At 45.4% G+C, this 17,037-nt stretch overlaps 1 protein-coding gene across 7 annotated transcripts in view; it reads right to left on the bottom strand.

Moving 5' to 3' along the window:
* Neto (Neuropilin and tolloid-like) overlaps nucleotides 1-17,037 on the bottom strand; it is an 89,237-nt gene that overhangs the window by 37,698 nt on the left and 34,502 nt on the right. For 6 of the 7 annotated variants that reach the window (XM_015186126.2, XM_001354697.4, XM_015186124.2 and 3 more), the window contains exon 3: nucleotides 8,993-9,339. In XM_015186126.2, coding sequence (XP_015041612.2) covers nucleotides 8,993-9,339 — 347 coding nt within the window. Of the gene's footprint in view, nucleotides 1-8,992; nucleotides 9,340-15,508; nucleotides 16,039-17,037 lie in introns of those variants that run through there. The other variant, XM_015186123.2, reaches the window with a different exon arrangement.

The raw sequence follows: 17,037 nt of genomic DNA, 5'->3' as shown, positions 1-17,037 counted from the left end.
GGCTCAGCTTGCAATTAACATGGAAAATGCAGCACTCAATGCAGCTCCACCTCTCCCACAGAGACAGCGATAGGGACAGAGAGAGAGGGGGATGATTATTGCATTTTGTGAATGTGAATGTGAATGGCCATTGAGAATGAATCCTAACAAATGTGATTGATGGGTGCACATTGTATCTGCGGCCAGCCCAAAAGTATGTAGCCGGCAGATACACATGTCCCACATGCCACAGCAAACAGCCGCTGCCACAATAATTGATAGAGAACTTTTGAGGCGCATTAACTATGAGCGGTAAGCAGAAAACATCAGCAACATATCGGTGGCAGGTCCAGGAAAAGCGATAAATATCAGTATAAAGTTAGGTAGAACGATGGGGGGCTCGTGTGGGGCTCGCAGTCCTCTATCCCGTATAACAATAACTAAAGAAGAGCTTACAGTCATACAGCCAGACAGGCAGACAGCCAGACAGGCGCGCGATGTGAATTTGGCAACACTTTTGGCCACACATGCACCACCACCACCCCCTCCAGGCCCGCCCTCCGGCTTATCCCCCCTCCCCCCTGCTCTGTGCTCTGTGCTGCTCCCAGCTTGTGTTGCAGAATTTCAATTTTGGGTCTGGCGCAGCACATAAATAAAATCAGTTTTATTATTTTCGTGCCACAAACAAACACACAGCCAAAAGATAAAGACACAGATAGAGTGAGACAGTGAGAGAGGGGGGGAGGAGGCAGGGAGGAGGCACTGCCAAGTGTGCGACACATGCCCCCCCTTCCCGTGGGGCAAACGGTGACGGGGTGTTTCCCAAATAGATGGGATACTGTCGAAGTAGAAGCCACATTGCAACCTGAAGTTGCAATTAGCAATAAAACATGGCAGCAGCACCCGGCAACAAAAGATGCATGTCTCGTGTCCTGGCAATTTATGTGTGGCACATCCCTTGCTCTCCAAAGCTCATTACCCACAAAAACCCCAAACCGGATACCAATCACCTCCTGCAGGGAGTTAATAAAACTGAAAACAGTATCTAATTGATAGTTTATGCAGTTCAATGGGAAAGAGATGGCAGGCAGGGAGGGAGCCAGAGCCACAGCCAGAGCCAGAGCCAGAGTGGAGCAAACCGAAACAGGAAAACGTAATCATCAATTATGCATTTACCTTCCACTTCCCATTTACTCCACTTCTTCCCCTCATACTATGGTACCTCCACCCTGTCCCCCTATCGCCCTATGTCTCTCTCTCTGCCTCTGTCCCTCTGTTCCTCTCCGCTTGGCTGACAATTCCGGCTGTCATTCCGCTCTATTAACAACATTTTCGGTTTGCTGCATTTTTTAATTGCGGGGAGTATGTACAGTACTCGTATGTATATATATACAAAACTTTTACTGGGACTGGTGCTAGGGCAAATATAAAACACACCGAAATTTGAATGAAATGAACAATGGCTGTCACCGAAATTTAGTTGCACCGCAATGTCAAAAACTTTGTGGCTCATGTAGATGGACATTTCTGGGACATGCGCTAACCGGACATGCCCCCACCCCCAATTAAACCTTTTCCAGAAGGACAGCATCGAAAAGCTCTTAAGATACTTAAGATAATTAGTAAAAAGAAAATCTAGCATCAGAGAGAGATCCCCAAAAAAAGCCCCCAGCTTCCAACAGTTTTCTTTGACCCAAAACTCCTCTACTTTCCATCTTGGTTGATCGAAGGATCTCTCAGATCAGCTGTGACTTGACTCAAGATATATCTAAGACCTTAGATCAATCATTTTTATTCTCTTGAGAGCTTGTCTTGAGAGCTTGCCATTACCTTATCTTTTCAGCCATGAATTTCCGCTTTAAAATCAATAAAAAATTTTCTGTGGCAGTTTCAGTTTCACAACTCATATTTTTGTTTAGTCCACACAGATCGAAGCTCCACAAAAATATATTGAAAAACACTTTTCATAAAGAAACCATTTTGCGGCTCCTAAAATATTTGCATACAGCAACAGCTTTGCGCAAATATACATACAATATATGTATGTATATGTATATAAATATAGACAATATCAAAGTCGTTTTAGCGTTTCGCAAATGTTGATCGTGCTGGACAGTTGTGCTCCATTTTTGTGAGTACAATTTAACCTACATTTGTCTTTCATTGTTTGCAATCGACTTTTTACTCGTATTGCAAATTGAATTTGTGCAATTGATGGCTGGATGTGGCTGGGGTTGGGGTTGGGTGGATAGTGGTGGATAGCACTCACCACCCAAGAGAGATGCTTGTCATGTCCTATTGGAAACGTCAAATTTTGGCAAATGCAAACAAAATATTTGTGCTCCCCTTTCGGCATAATTCGAGGGGAAATGTGTCGGGCGAATGGAGACGCCGGAAGTCGGAGACAATCATGACTGACTGACTGACTGAATGACATGCCATAGATTAATTTGCCGCTGTCGTGACTACAACAAGAAGATATGTAGGTCTGCTGCTAGGGGGGGGAAGGTGGGGCAATGACAGCTGCAGCAACAACAGCAAGTTGCAAGTAGCTTCCGCTGTGGGAAGAAGAAAATACAAAATTGTTAAATTGAAATGAAATGCCTGACAATTGAATTGTGACAGGCAAATTGAGAGCAAGGAAACCGCTGTGGCAGCAACTGGGATGCCTCCATCTGCCTTAATCCCTTCCACCACCCCCCATACCGCCCGCTAGATGATCTATTAACCTGCAACTATGCAACTGGGCAACTGGCGGATCGTTGCAAGCTGCAGAGACGGGACAACCCCAACCCCTGACGTCATTTTAATTTTGAGTGAAAGCGCAAAGAGAAGGGCCGAAAGAGATTTAAAATTAAATCAGCGTACGGCTATGGCAGATATGCCTCTTAGCCATGCCCACCCCCCTGCACCCCCACCTGCCACCATTTGCATGCCCCGTGGGGACACAGGGAAGGGGAGGGAAGTGGGGCTGGGAAGTGGGAAGGAGGAGCGCACGTCGAACCAGACACGGAACCAAAAAGAAGGCAGCGAAGCCCCCCGAACACGAACAGAACTCTTTAACCGAGGCATGCTACCTCTACATGCAACCGCCGCCACAGCCACTACCACTGCCACCACCACTACCCGCCCCATTCCTCCCCGGTAGTGCGTGCTTAGTGGGCGGAATGAAAACGCGAAATGAAAATCTGCAGGCAAACTGTCAATTTGCAGCGAAAATTTGATTAGGGTTGACTGCATTTTCACTCAGATCCGACCAGGGCATGGGGCAGGGGCCATAAGGCAGTAGACAGAAGACAGAGGAGTGAGGAGAGAGGAGAATCCTGAGAGCTGCCACCGGGAAATTGAGAATGCGAATGAAAAGCGCAAGCGAACAATGCCCGGAAAATGTGAGTGCAACAGAATACTAAGAAAATATTAAAGTTATATTCAAATGCAACTAAAATATATTTACATTTAGTCGGTCTGCCTCGGAGCCCAAGAAATGGCTATTGAAAGCCCCCTTCAGTCTCTGCCTAATTCAATCACAAACTAATTTGGAACACAGCCCGGTAAAAGGAAACAATTTCTTCGGCATACATACATAATTATATCCACTTATCTTCCCCCTTAAGTGCAAGAGAAGGAACCCAGCCCCTGCCCCTTCCATCATGTCTCAATCCCAAGTGCTGCAAGTAGTTGCATGCCTCAAAATTGATAAGTAAAATGCATCTGGACAGGGATAATAGACGATTGGATTACCAGTAGGACAGGAGGGCAGCTGAACGGCCATCGAGGACACAAAAACTTAGACAAGAAATACAACAAAGCCAATTGGGGGGGCAAGACGAGGCATGGGAATGCTCTGCCAATGAGTTTTGGTTGAGAATTCAGCACACAGAAATTAGAGTATAATACAATGGGGATGTAAGTATGTTTTCAGATATTTCTGCACCAGTCGGACATGTTGATAGAAATCTTTTCTGGCAAGAATATTTTTCTTGGAAGCTATATTAATATATGTATATAGAAGGTACAAAACTAATAAAAATAAAAAAAAGAGGGCAACACAACACAGAGCTTACATCCCAGCTAGAAAGAGGACAATAAGGTAGACAGCAGGTTGGTTGGAGGCGGTATCAGATGGTGGGAACTGTGGGGGCAGAGAGGGTGGGCTTTGTTCCCAACTTGGATTAAACGTGATGGCCAGACAGCGCTCGCAGCAGCGGCACCAATTGAGAAGGCAATCGCAGTATAGGAAAAAATCCCACACAGGTTCCCAGGAAAGTTGGAGAATGTTGGAAAGGGCAAAAGAAATGAAAGAATGGAGGGAGCAAACACACATAAAACAACAAATTTATAATTGAAATCAGTGTCAAGACAGGCGGCAGAAGCAGAGGAAGAAGGAGCAGGAGAAGGACCTGGAGCAATGGTAGGAGCAGCCAGGACAATCCAGGATGGCACTTAAGTCGAATGACCAAAAACAAGAGGGAAGTGTAAAAAAAAAACGTCGTGACAAAAAATGAAGGAAGCAAAGGAAGGGCAAAAGCAAAGTGCAAGATGCAGAAATTAGAGAAAAACACACAAAAAAAAGCACAAAAAAAACAAAAAATGAATGAAACGGAACCCAAAAACAAATAAAGAGAACAAGAAGCGCACACAAATTAGCTAATGTTGAATAAAGCCAAAGCCAAAGCCAAAGCCAATTCCTTGCCCTCAAGTTCTCCAAGTTTCCGCAGAGTCAGAGGCAGAGAGAGTGAGAGAGAGAGACAGAGAAGGGTATATAGGATATGACGGGAATCCCCAGCCCTCTCGAGCCCTACGGGCAATGCGTCCACAATTGGGTCAGCTAACATTTGGAGCAAATGGCCAAATGCGACGGGCCGTGACAGAAGCATGAAAAGTGCTTTAAGCAAACATTTGCCAGATCTGCTTAAATTTCATTATGAAAGGCAATAAGACAAAAAAAAATGCCCAGGCAAGCATACAAATATTTGCCAGTGTGGAGGTGGCCCAGGCAGAGGACGATATTGAATACCAATAAATACATACATATGTACACACATTCGTTTTTGAATGAAAAATTATTTCGATGCTCGATGCGTAGGATAGCAGGAATATAAAGAGGATTAGAATGAGAAAATGATTTTATGATATTTAGAAATTTAGATAAAAATTAAACAAAAAATGTGCACAACAGAATATCAATTAAAGTCTTATTAGAATTATAAAGATGCTTTAATTGGCCTTCGGAATGAAGAACACAAGTGCCTTCTCAATCAGAGATTAGTTATAAGCCCAGCTAAAAGATTAGTTAGCCAAAAATGAACAATGTGTTGCCGAGTAAGCAATTTCATTTTACATTACTTTTCCAAGACAATGGACTGGTTGATAAATATATCCTGATCGTCCTGATACCAGAACCTCACCTCATGACTGATGATGACCGATAGTTGTCCGTATGATTGACACCAAAATGGCCCTTATTGAGTGGACTAATATATTTAGATCTGATTTGGTAAAGGACGACGATGTCCACCTTCTGCTGTGCGAAACAATTTAGCCAAATTGATTGTCATTTGTGTGTGGGCGGCTGCTCGAGCAGCTCAAACGCATTCCGGGCAAGAAGGTGAGACCATCATTTACAAATCCAGCTCTGACAATCCACTCCCATTTGTCCTGGCTGGCTGGCTGGATGGCTGCCTGGCTGGCAGCTCAAAATTCGTAAATGGCTATTTGTAAGCATTTTGCAGTCATTACACAATCCCCAGAAGCTCTCCCAGCAGGCAGCCCGTAGCCAGACGTCCGTAGCCCTTAATTAATGGCCACTTTTGGGAGCAGTTGGCAGTTTCTAATTTCAAATAAATAAACGCTATTCCCCAGTGCCCCACCCCCCTCCCGCCCCCCCACCAGTAGTGAAGACACCTTCTGGGGGCAAAAATGTTCTCTAAATTATGGCTTTTGGAGATCCGTAGTTCGTTATTATGCAATGAAATTCGATTTGGCCACAAAACCCAATAATACATTCGCATTGGGGCTGCTCAGCAAACATTTAATGGCATTTCATTTATAATATCTCTAGTTTATTTGCTGAAATTGGACCTCTGTCTGGGGCTCTTTTTTGCCCAGCTGTAAACGGTTTACTGTATTTTGCATTTACACTTTTGGGAGGGGCCTGGAGCTCGAAAGCAAAATATTTCCACTTGATTGCCATGTGTGGCACAGCCTTGCCCGGCCCATACAATCTACCCAGCCTGTGGGCCCCAATCTTTTGGGCCATTTTTCATGTCAAAAATTATTCAATTATTGGCGAAGCGAAAGCACGGAAAAATACCAAAGCGAAGGGAATTCTCAATGGGAAACGCGTTATTGATACCCTTTTATCCATATACTCGTATGTAATCTGTGGCGTTTTCTACAAAGACTTCTTTATGCAATATTCCCAAGCAGAGTTCAAAGTAACTCCAGCTGTTCGAGCTTCCTCTGACCCCATACGACCTTTGCTACCTCTGACGCATTGGGCATTAAGGAAACAATCTGCGTAGGCATCGGCGTGAGTCTGCTTATGGATGCGTCTGTGTGCGGGCGTGTGTGTTTGTGTTTGCGAGAATCAACTTCCGGCTGGCCTCCATCTTGTGTGGGGTCACATTTTCTGCATGCATTAATTTACAATTACGGATAGACCGTAAACAGCTGCCTCCCCTTTGATCCGGCCAGGCGTGGTGAAGCAGTGGGGAGGAGCGGCGGAGATTAGTAAAATTATTATCCCTAAAATTAAGGCAGCATTATTTGGATTTCTATGTCCCTGCACGTGGCTGCGTCCCTCACATTTGAGAGCCTTCAGGGTCCCCTTGCCTTTGTCCATGGACCGGGTTACTTTTCGTTGTGTGCGTCCTCAAACGAATTCGGGCTACCAGTGACCTTTCCCTTATTGGATCTCGAGTTGCTAAAAGCCAAAAATGTCCCTTGGCCGACAACAAGAGGCAGACAGGCAGACAGGCAAAGACAGTCAGTTGTTGAAACGAATATTGGCTGGCAATTTAGGGAATTACTCTCTGTCGCAATGCCGTTCGTTATACATCAATTAAATGAATCCATTTCAAGCATATCTCGTTTCGTTTTATCGAAGATCAGAGGAATCCCTTAACCACACTTACTCACTCAATTAATTAATTAAATTTGTGGAAGGCATTTTCTTTTGCAAAGACCAAAACAATTCCAGTTTCTGGTCATAATTGCTGCTTGTTTCATTGTATTGGGGCAGTTTGTGGCATATTTGTCACTTCATCGGAATGCATTCCAGCACTCAATGGACGGAAGATATTTGAGGCTTGTTAGACATGGGATTGAAGTGTGCCATGAAGCATATTGAATGTTGGTCACTGTACATAAATCAGAAATGCCACAAGTACAGATAAAACAATCAATAGACTATCAAGAACAATAGGACTGCACCAGTCAAAGTGGGCAGCAATTATTGACATATCGATTACGAAAGTACACGGCACAACAATCAAACTTATCGATAACAATAGAAGCCACTTGTGTTGTGCATCGAATCGACTGGCAGTCGACTTTAAGTGGAGCAATCCAACAGCCAACAAATTAAGTTGCCTCAACTCCAATTGAACACAGCCATGCACACAGGTCTCTATAGGTACATACGTACATACATACACTCGGAGAAAATTTCTCAACAAAAAGCTGTGAGAGCTGTGATATCAGGAACCCCAAATCACCCCCTTTATTAGTATTTAAATTGAAAGTAATTAGACGGCAGATTGCTTAATGAGTGTTGAGTCCGCTTTCCTTTCTTCCAGTGCATGGATATGCAAGCATACATGTGTATGTATGGACATGTGTATGCGTGAGCCCACAGCATGAGCCATGTTGACCAACTTGGCCGACTGCCACAAACGCGACAGCATAAAAAAGCACCGCCCGAATGCCATCTCGCTCTAACGACCTTGACTGCAGTGCATCACCGGCCAACTGTCGTCCATTTTGCCGGCACACACACACACTTGGCGTACTCCAAGGCACTCACACACACTCCCTCACTCACATATACACTCTTCAGCACATACATACACATATGGTTGGATTGGGTTGGGGAGGGGGGCATAAAACATTGTCTGGGCAAAAGTTTTTCTCTGGCTTGTTTTTGCTTTTTTTTTTGTTTTTGATGCGAAAAATGTGCGAGTCAATTAATTACAGGCAAAAGCGCACGGAGACCAAGCCATCCTCACACACACACGCACACGCACACCCATATATATATGTATGTATATTTCGCGTATGTGTGCTTTCTGTCTTCTGTGTAGCATACTATTTGGGGCAATGTACACCAGCAGAGTTCGAATTTGTATGGATAAAAGGGAAAATGTAATGTAATGCATTCAACTTGTGGCAGAAATTGGTAACACAAAGGGCCACACAAATGCCATATGCCATGGATGGGATGATCCAATATACGCAGACCTACATACATACATATGTATGTATGTATGTACATTCGTGTATGCTTAGCGTTTATCTGGGTGTGTATCTGTGTGTCTGCATAAATAAGCAAACAAATGAACCTCTAATGAGGTCACAAAGGGGGGGCAGTGGCCATTCTGGCCATGTTTTATGAATCACCAACACCCCACCGTGGAATGGGGTGTACACGCTGTTTATCCACGCCATGGATGTAACTCCCAGTCATGTGCAAAGATGCTAGCACTCTCCTCCAGCTACGCACTCAATCGAACCTAATCCAAGGTATATTTTTCCACTATGAGGCACTCGACACTCTCTTATACTCGCATATGCTTACGCGAAGAAACATACCGATTAAAGATTAATAGATATTAAAAAGATCTTCAAGCTAGAGGTACAGTTTCTGCACGCGCTGCCTGTTCTATCCGTAGGCTTGTCTATATTTGGTATGATCAGGTCCAGCCCTTCACCATACATATATGTATAAATATACCTTGATAGTGTCCTCCCTCTCTGCCACGCTCTACCGCTCTCGCTCTCACATAGCACTTACCGTAAACTGCTTCGCCAACAATTAGCAGCATTAGCAGCAGCAGCAGCAGCGGGCAGCGGGGGCCCGGGATTAACCGTTGATTTTGTTGCTGCTGCTTTCGTTGCTCTTTCTCTGCCTGCGGCTGCTGCTGCTCCTGCTGCCGCGGTCGCGGTCGCTGCTCTGCCCGAGTCTGCTGGTCCTCCTTCCTCTCCAGCTGCTGTTGTTGTTGTTTCTTGCTGATAAGACAGCTGCCGCTGTCGCTGCTGCTTCTTCGACGCATTTTGTGTGAGGATTTGCCAGCTTCAGTCTTATTGCCGTCTCCCTCTCCTTCACTCCTCAGCAAGCGAGCCGTCCTCCTCCACACGTAACTGTAAAACACACAAGAGCAAGAGTACACAATGAGCAAGAGGAAGAGTAAGAGCACAAGCACAAGCACGAGCACGAGCAAGAGCGAAGCAACATCCAATCCACGGAAATCCAATTGGAGCGAGAGTAAGACAATTGCTTCTCCAATTGGAGCAGCAGCAGCAGTTGCGCTTCGCTTCTTTCGTCACGCGACAAATGAGTCTCGCCACAAATTGAGTTTTGCCCTACTCTGGCCAAAGAATACCAAATGTCATTGACAAAAATAATCATAATTCGATCAACTGTCGTCGTAACTCCGACGGGTATTATGTTCAAGTCCACATATGTATTTGGATACCATTGAAGATTAACTGTTCCCGTATTTTCCCTGAACACCAAAGGCACCAGGGTTGTGATGGACAGGTTTCGTTTGCATATTCTCAATTCTTCTTAGATCGGTAGGAGCTGATCTTGGGTACCGATAGTTTGCGGTAAAAAGAGAAAGGCTCGTCTTTTCCCCTAAAAGTCTATGTTTGTCGATAAGTGGCTACGGCTTACTTAATGCCACGAGATGGTACTGACAACCATCCGACCGTGCACTCAGTGCCACTGTTGCAGGTTCCGTCCGTACCACAAGGGCAGGGACTTCGATGAACAGATGCACCTAACTGTGGAAAGTTCCATCGTTAAAGTCCTGATCTAGTTTCTTGTAAAGCCCATCTGATCATCTCACGATTCTGCGTTTCTAAGCCGATCTTAAGCTGAGAAAATATCATCAATACCATCAATTTGTCGATAAGCTATAATATAGAACAAATGTTGCAATACACTTATATATGTACTCGTATAGATTGTATGGAAATATTTATGTGTTTAGATGTTTGCCTTGACTGTACTTTCGTGTCTTTTGTCTGATCTGAAGCTATGTATCGGTGCAGCTGGGATCTCGAAATTCTGAGCACTGATGCACCTGAGTGACCCGAATTGGCTATCCGTTTTCCGCGGCTTACAGTTTTTTAGACTACGGAAGGGACTGGGGGAATATGGAGTCCACTTCCGCTTCCCCTTCCGCCCGGAGGCGTCATAAAGCATGACCCAATTGAATTGTTACGCTCCGTGCTAATAAAATTTTATGTGCGGCTATTATTATGAGACTCTCGTGCCTGTGCCTGTGTCTGTGCCTGTCTCTGTGTCGTGTCCTGTGGCCAGTGGCCTGTGGCCTCACGCTACTCCTGCGGCACCCAACAAACAATGTCACTTAGGATCGTTGGAGCCCCTCTCCTCTCGTACATCGCTAATACATACATATGTATTATGTACATCAGTATATGTATTTGTATTGCATGTTTGCTTGTCCTTTCGCCTGTTTTTGTGGCCTTGTTCTTGGGGCTGCTTTGACTGTGGAAATTTTGTTTTGATGCTGTGCGGCTTTTAAGACGAAACTAATTTGTTTCCGGTATTGATTTTGGCCTGCAAAGGAGTGGAGTGGGCCCTGCACAAGGATCTGGCAAGGAGGCGGAAAACTGGGCGGACGAGTCGTGATGGTGGCCAAAATTTATGCATAACTTTTGCTCTCTGGCCGAGAAGGAGAAGCCGCTGAATCTTTGATAGCCAAACACTTTGATTACACGCGCCGCCACCCATTTTCCCATTCTCTCGCAGTGCCCCTGTCCATGTCCTTCCTCCTTATCCTGTCTATATCCGTACCCATCCACCCATCCACCCGACCACTCCCTCTTTTTATTCTCTGCATGTTTTTCGCATTTTTTGCGCTTCAGTTGACTCGGACGATTCCTCGTGGCGTTAAGTACTCAAAAAAGAGGAAACCAAAGCAACCAAGGGTATGGGGAAGCCCCGACCAAACAAAGACTGAGGCGACGCTAAGAAGGGGATGAGCACAAGGGAAAGTCCTGGGGAAAGTACTGGGGAAAGTCCTGGGGAAAGTCCTAGGGGAAACCGACCTGCCTCCCGCCCACTCGATTTGCATAGTAGGGCGAACCCCAAAAAAAAAGAGAAAAAAAGGCGCAGAGACCCATTTGAATGCTAGAAGAACCAACCGAGTCCTGACAAGGCTCGGCAGGCGGCATCAAGAGCACACACAAAAACAGGAGACAGGACATTGTCCAGGGCTTTCATTAGAGTTCCCGGCAGGCAGGCAAGCCAAAAAAAAAATGCAATTTCGGCAAATGTTTGGTGTCATTTGTGGGCCGGAAATTGGGGCCAACTGTTCGGGGGCTCCAGGTAGGGAAAGGATTTGTTCGGGAAATATTTCATCCCTTAAAACAAGCGAGAGAATACCACGGTGTTTGATATCTAAGGAATTTAATTTCTCAATTAAACCAAAGCATAGCCAAAGGATAAACAACCAAGTATATTAAGGGAAGTGGAGAGCTTAATCGTTATGGAACCTTATTTCTTTCCAAAAGATTCCATAATCAGTCACGTTTTTGGACTGAAACCTTTCCACCTACATGCATGTATGCTGCCACAAGGAGGCAAGTCACATATGTGTGCTGCCATCAATTTGCCATCATTTACATTTGCCTGGCTCCCCCTCCCGCCCCTCTCCCACTCCACAGACAGCTGCCATAAAGTGTCGTAAAGTGCATTAGAGCGCATTTGGCAGAACGCAGGCAAGAACACGAGGAACAATACAATACAAGAAGGAACCCCAGACATCCAGACAGAAAAACAGCAGAAACCGAGACACACACACACACACAGAATACATACAAATGTACATACATATATATTTTTTGAATAAATATTCATGCGCCCACAAGAATTGCGCCAACGGGCCGACTAACACCTTCTGGCCAAAAAGGAGCAGAAAGAAACGAAAAAAAAAATGCCTGGGGGGAAACAGGAGGCAAAAAAAATATGGGGAATACCCCGTTGTCGTTTGCCGTTTGGCCATTCCTGGCCCGATTCCCCATACTTTATGCCCATCTCTGATTGTTTATTAGTGCGGCAAAGTCCAACGGGTGGGACCGGGTCCGGGACCGGGAACCGGGACCCGGGATCCCAGAGTGTGCCCAGTATCGAGGTGCGGGTAGCGAGTAGCGAGGAGAAAGGCGTTTTTAATGCCTTGGTACATTTATTGGCGTGTTTTACGCGCCATAAACTGAAATTCATAAACATTTTTTATGCACTTACATGTGTAAATGTGTTCGGTTCTGTTGGGTTTTCGGTTTCGGTTTCGGTCTTTGGTTGGGTTTCGTTTTGCAGGAATGCAACGAGGCCGTTTCTGACTGCCGGCTGGGGCAAGAGATGGAGTGTATAGGTCCAAAGGTAACATACACATATTTTTTTAGGTGGCACTCGGCTCCTGCATTGCGAAAATGCGGCATAAAAATTCATTTTGATTGCTTACGCCTTTGTGTTGTGCCTCTTCCCGATGCCCCATGCTCGATTCCCTGGCTTGACGCAGGGACTTGGCTGGTGGGAGGGAGGGCAATGTCTCCGCATAGGACTTGGATCCTGTGATCTCTATAGCTGCCTCATGGAGACACTTTTGGGAAATCCCAGGCTTGAAAGCGGAGCGGTCTATCTATGTATAAGAGTTTCCCCAATCCACAAGCATATTTTGGCAAAAACCTCATTGGATAAAACCAACCAGGCCTCTCCTTATCCCCGGACACCCCGAATACCCCGAGAGTTGAAGGAATATCATTCTCTTAATCGTTTTCCACCCCACAAAAAGACTGTTTCCTGCTTCTACTTTCAGTTACTTGTTCTAGCTGAAAATAAGCACTTGCTAAGTGGAAGACTGTTACGCAAACATTACCCATACGCCGCATGGGTGCCCTGCCCCGGCAGACTGATATACGAACATTACGCATACGCCACATGGGTCGCCGTGAAAGGCTCATGCATATGCAAAGGAAGCATGGAGAGCTGTCGGTGCGAGTGTGTGAGTGTGGGTGACACTGATAAGCGCATTACGGGCTCGACTGGCTTCTGCAGAGCATTGAAATGGTCCCACACTCGATTTGGCTGGAGAGTCCCTCTCAGGTCTCCCCCCGCGTTCCCCCGAGTGTCGCCCGTGTCATGGGGCGATAATTGTGCCGAGGCTTACAAAAGTCGATAAGGTCAAACGGGATATGGCTGGGAATTTTCACAATAGAATGAGGAAAAGTGGAAAAGTGGAAAAGTTCAGGGGCCAGCACCTGCACACAATTGGAATTGGAATTGGAATTATGATGCCACCAACACACACATACACAGCCAAGCTCACAAATATGGCTTTCTCTTTTGCTGTTGAAGTTTTTGTGCCACATCATGTGGGCGAGAGCCAAAGGGAGTCGAGGCGAGTCGAGCCGGAGGCCATGAAAATTGTTTTCATTTCCAATTCCAATTATTATTTTTATGTGCATTCATTGTCTACAGACCCACGCATGATTTTATAGCCAGAATGCTGAATCAGCACGGCGAAAAAGAGAGCAACAACACAGAGAAGTATAAGTATAAGTAGAAGTAGAAGGAGCCGGAGCCGGAGCCGGAGCAGAAGCAGAACGTGGCGTCCACTGTAGTTGATTAATTTGATCAAGTTCGAGGCAGAGCCAGAGGTAAAAGCAGGGGCCAGCAGCAGAAGCTTAGGAGGGTCCCCGTCCTTCCCGTCCTCCCCGCTCCTCGTTCACTTTCCATCTCAATTACCTACTTTATATTAACAGCGCTGTTTCACTCTTGACTGGCCACCAAAAGCAGCTCCCATGACTGCTCCACCACCACCACCATCAGCATCGGCACCATCTCCATCTCCATCGACATGCCCTTAGCCCTGGCATTGGCACTGGCACTGGCATGACTTCATGCCTCGTACGTGTCGCTGGATGGTGCTGGAAGTTGGAGATGGAGCTGATGACTGGCCTGGAATTGAAACAAATTCGAACATGGCTCTGGCAAAATGGCAAAAACCTGCCCCGTCACATCTAAAGCAACAACAGCAACAAGAACAAAAAACAACGACAATTACTGGCCATGAAAGCCATGAAAGAAGTCCCCGCCACTCGAGAGGAGAATCTGTTGACAAGCCCATGGAACCAAAATCAAGTGCACACTGGTATGAGAGCTGTTACAAAAATGAGAGACCCCATTTAATGGAGAAGAAATGTTCTAATTAAAATTTAGATCCCCTAAAAAATGTTGCACCATTTTGGATTTATTTTGTACAAAAATTGTCTACGATTGCAATACGATTATGTGGCGGAGAAGGAGGCTGGATAACGTCGGACTCGACCCGGAAATCTCCTTTTTACTGACTTAAGACACTTGCTATTTCTATAAATATTCCTTTGTGAGTGAACAATTTGAACAGCGGCTTAACCTCACTTTCAATTAAATTTTCGAAAAAGTTCCTTTGGAGCGAAAGTACATATGCCCCAAATGAAGACCCCCCAGAGGCCTTGTCTATGCTGGTGTATTCAAAAGTCGGAATATATCCGTAACAATGTTAAAGTATTCTTTTGTGGGCTCTGTCCCCCAGCAGGGACTTCTAGCCGCGGCGCTCCTTGACTTTGCCACACTTCAGGCAGACAGACAGACAGACAGATAGACAGATAGACGGCCAAGCTGTGTGCAACCACTGTGCGCTTAAGAGGCGTTGAAATTAGCTCAACCCCAAGCCACCAGGACACCAGGCCACCAAGCAGCACCCCACCACACACCAAGCCAGTCCCCCCCTACTCCTCATCCCTTAAAATTTGTGCCGCCGCCGCCATCTCCATCTTCATTGTCAGCCAAGAAGTAGGCACGGCACCACCGATGGGGGGCGCCTACGCCAACGCCAACGCCAACGCTGAGCACGAGGACGAGGACGAGGAGGACGAGGACGAGAACTTTGTTCAAGTGGCGCTAGATAAATGCTAAATTCATGTCTGGCGGGCGCCCGACATTATTAGATGGGTGGTTAGGCAATGCCATGCCCATGCCCATGCCCATGGCCCGACCCCGCCTCTAAGACAGCACCCTTGGAAATACACGCTTTAGTGCACATTAAGACTTGTTTACGAATTTGCTTCAAACATGAAATTAATTTGTAAAATTTCCAAAAATGTCCCCCAAACAACTGAATTGGGGCAGATCTCTGGATACTCGTGCGAGAGCGGTGGCGTGGCACATGTACGCACTTTAATTAGTTAGCAGAGGCCCCTGCCCCCGCACCTGCCCCTGCCCCTGCCACCAGCTACTCACCCTACTCCTTGTATATCTCCATCTGTCATCATCGCCCAGGACAACCAACTGTTGTAGGGTGCCAGAGCTGTTCGCCAGCTTGCGAAAAATTCCAGCTCGATGATGGTAATGATGGTAGGGGATGTTTGATGGCAGAAAGCAGAAAGCAAAAACCTCAATTGCCAAAGAGGAGCAGCATATTGGCCACGTTCCGCATTCCAGTGTCTTAATCTGATCCCTCTTTTCTCTTTTAGGAGGGCACGAGTGGTTTTGCTGCTCCTGCTCCTGTGCCTGTGCCTGTGCCCGGCTTGGGCATCTTCTTATTTTTCGGCACGCACTGCAATTTTATCCAATTTGTATTTATAGCAACTGGACAAGTTTCGGTTTCCTACACAGATTTTCCCAAAGCCACACACTGACCCACAAAATGTGGATGCCTCTTCTTCGGGGAGATAGAAAATACATAGGAAGCACCACTGTGCCTGTCTGTGTGTGTATCCGTCGTGTGTCTGTATGTGTGGGCAACTCAAACCCAGAGATTGAGATTGATTTGATTTCATTATATCACAGATATTTTTTGGCATTTTTTCGAGTATCTACGGAGTGTTTTTTTCCTTTTTTCAATAGCGAGTATTTCGTTTGTCAATCATCGAGATATATGTAAGTACAGTAAGAGGAGATTCCTTCAATAAATTCTCTAGAGATCGGAGACAATGTTCGGATGCCTCAATCAATTTGCGAATGAAAAACGCAATATGATTAAATGATTCCAGTTCATATATCAAACTTCTGTTTGACAGTGTAATAAATCTGTCAGCTCTTTCGGCTTCCCTATGCGTACATTTACATACATACATATAGTACATACATACATATATATATATATATATGTATCTTGGGAATATCTTGTCATTGTTTTTGTTGTTCTGGCTTGTCTGTTGCCTTGTCTGCTGCCTTGGTCCTGCCTTTGAGCTGAATCCTTGATTCTGCTCAACATTGCTATATTTTATTTTATTTCCTCCTCTTTTGAGCTGCTTTCAGATTTCGTTGGTTTGGTTTACTCCACAAACAGGCAACAACAAGCGCTGCCATGAATGCCATGAATACCAACAGAGTACCAATGTCAAACAACTGGAGCCGGAGCCGGAGCCGGAACCGGAGCCGAAAAGCTCTAAGAGCATCATTTGAATATTCATTTATATAATTTTTCGATTGAACAGTATTTTTTGGTTAATCCTCCTCCAATATTTGGGATACTGCCCCCCGTTGCTTGTCTCATTCAAATCTTTCAAAGTGGTCTTTTCCGTGTTGGCCGCCTCTTGATCCCAGATCCGATTGGCAACGCTCTGCTGCTGCTGACGTAACAGGAATGGCGGAAAAAATACTGACTAACACTTCAGTGTGGGTTACCACAAACACTTAACATTCTAAACAGATATTCAAAAATAAATACAAAAAGATGTACAGAAAATTAGATTTTGTGGGAATGTGCTATATGCAATAAAAAAATAAACAATAAATGCAATAAACAAATAAAAGCTGCATGAACT

The sequence above is a fragment of the Drosophila pseudoobscura genome, chromosome X, assembly GCF_009870125.1.
Source record: "Drosophila pseudoobscura strain MV-25-SWS-2005 chromosome X, UCI_Dpse_MV25, whole genome shotgun sequence".
In the NCBI taxonomy this organism is placed as follows: Eukaryota; Metazoa; Arthropoda; class Insecta; order Diptera; family Drosophilidae; genus Drosophila; species Drosophila pseudoobscura.
Note: the sequence above shows the minus strand (reverse complement) of the source record. Positions and strands in the feature narration are given on the sequence as shown.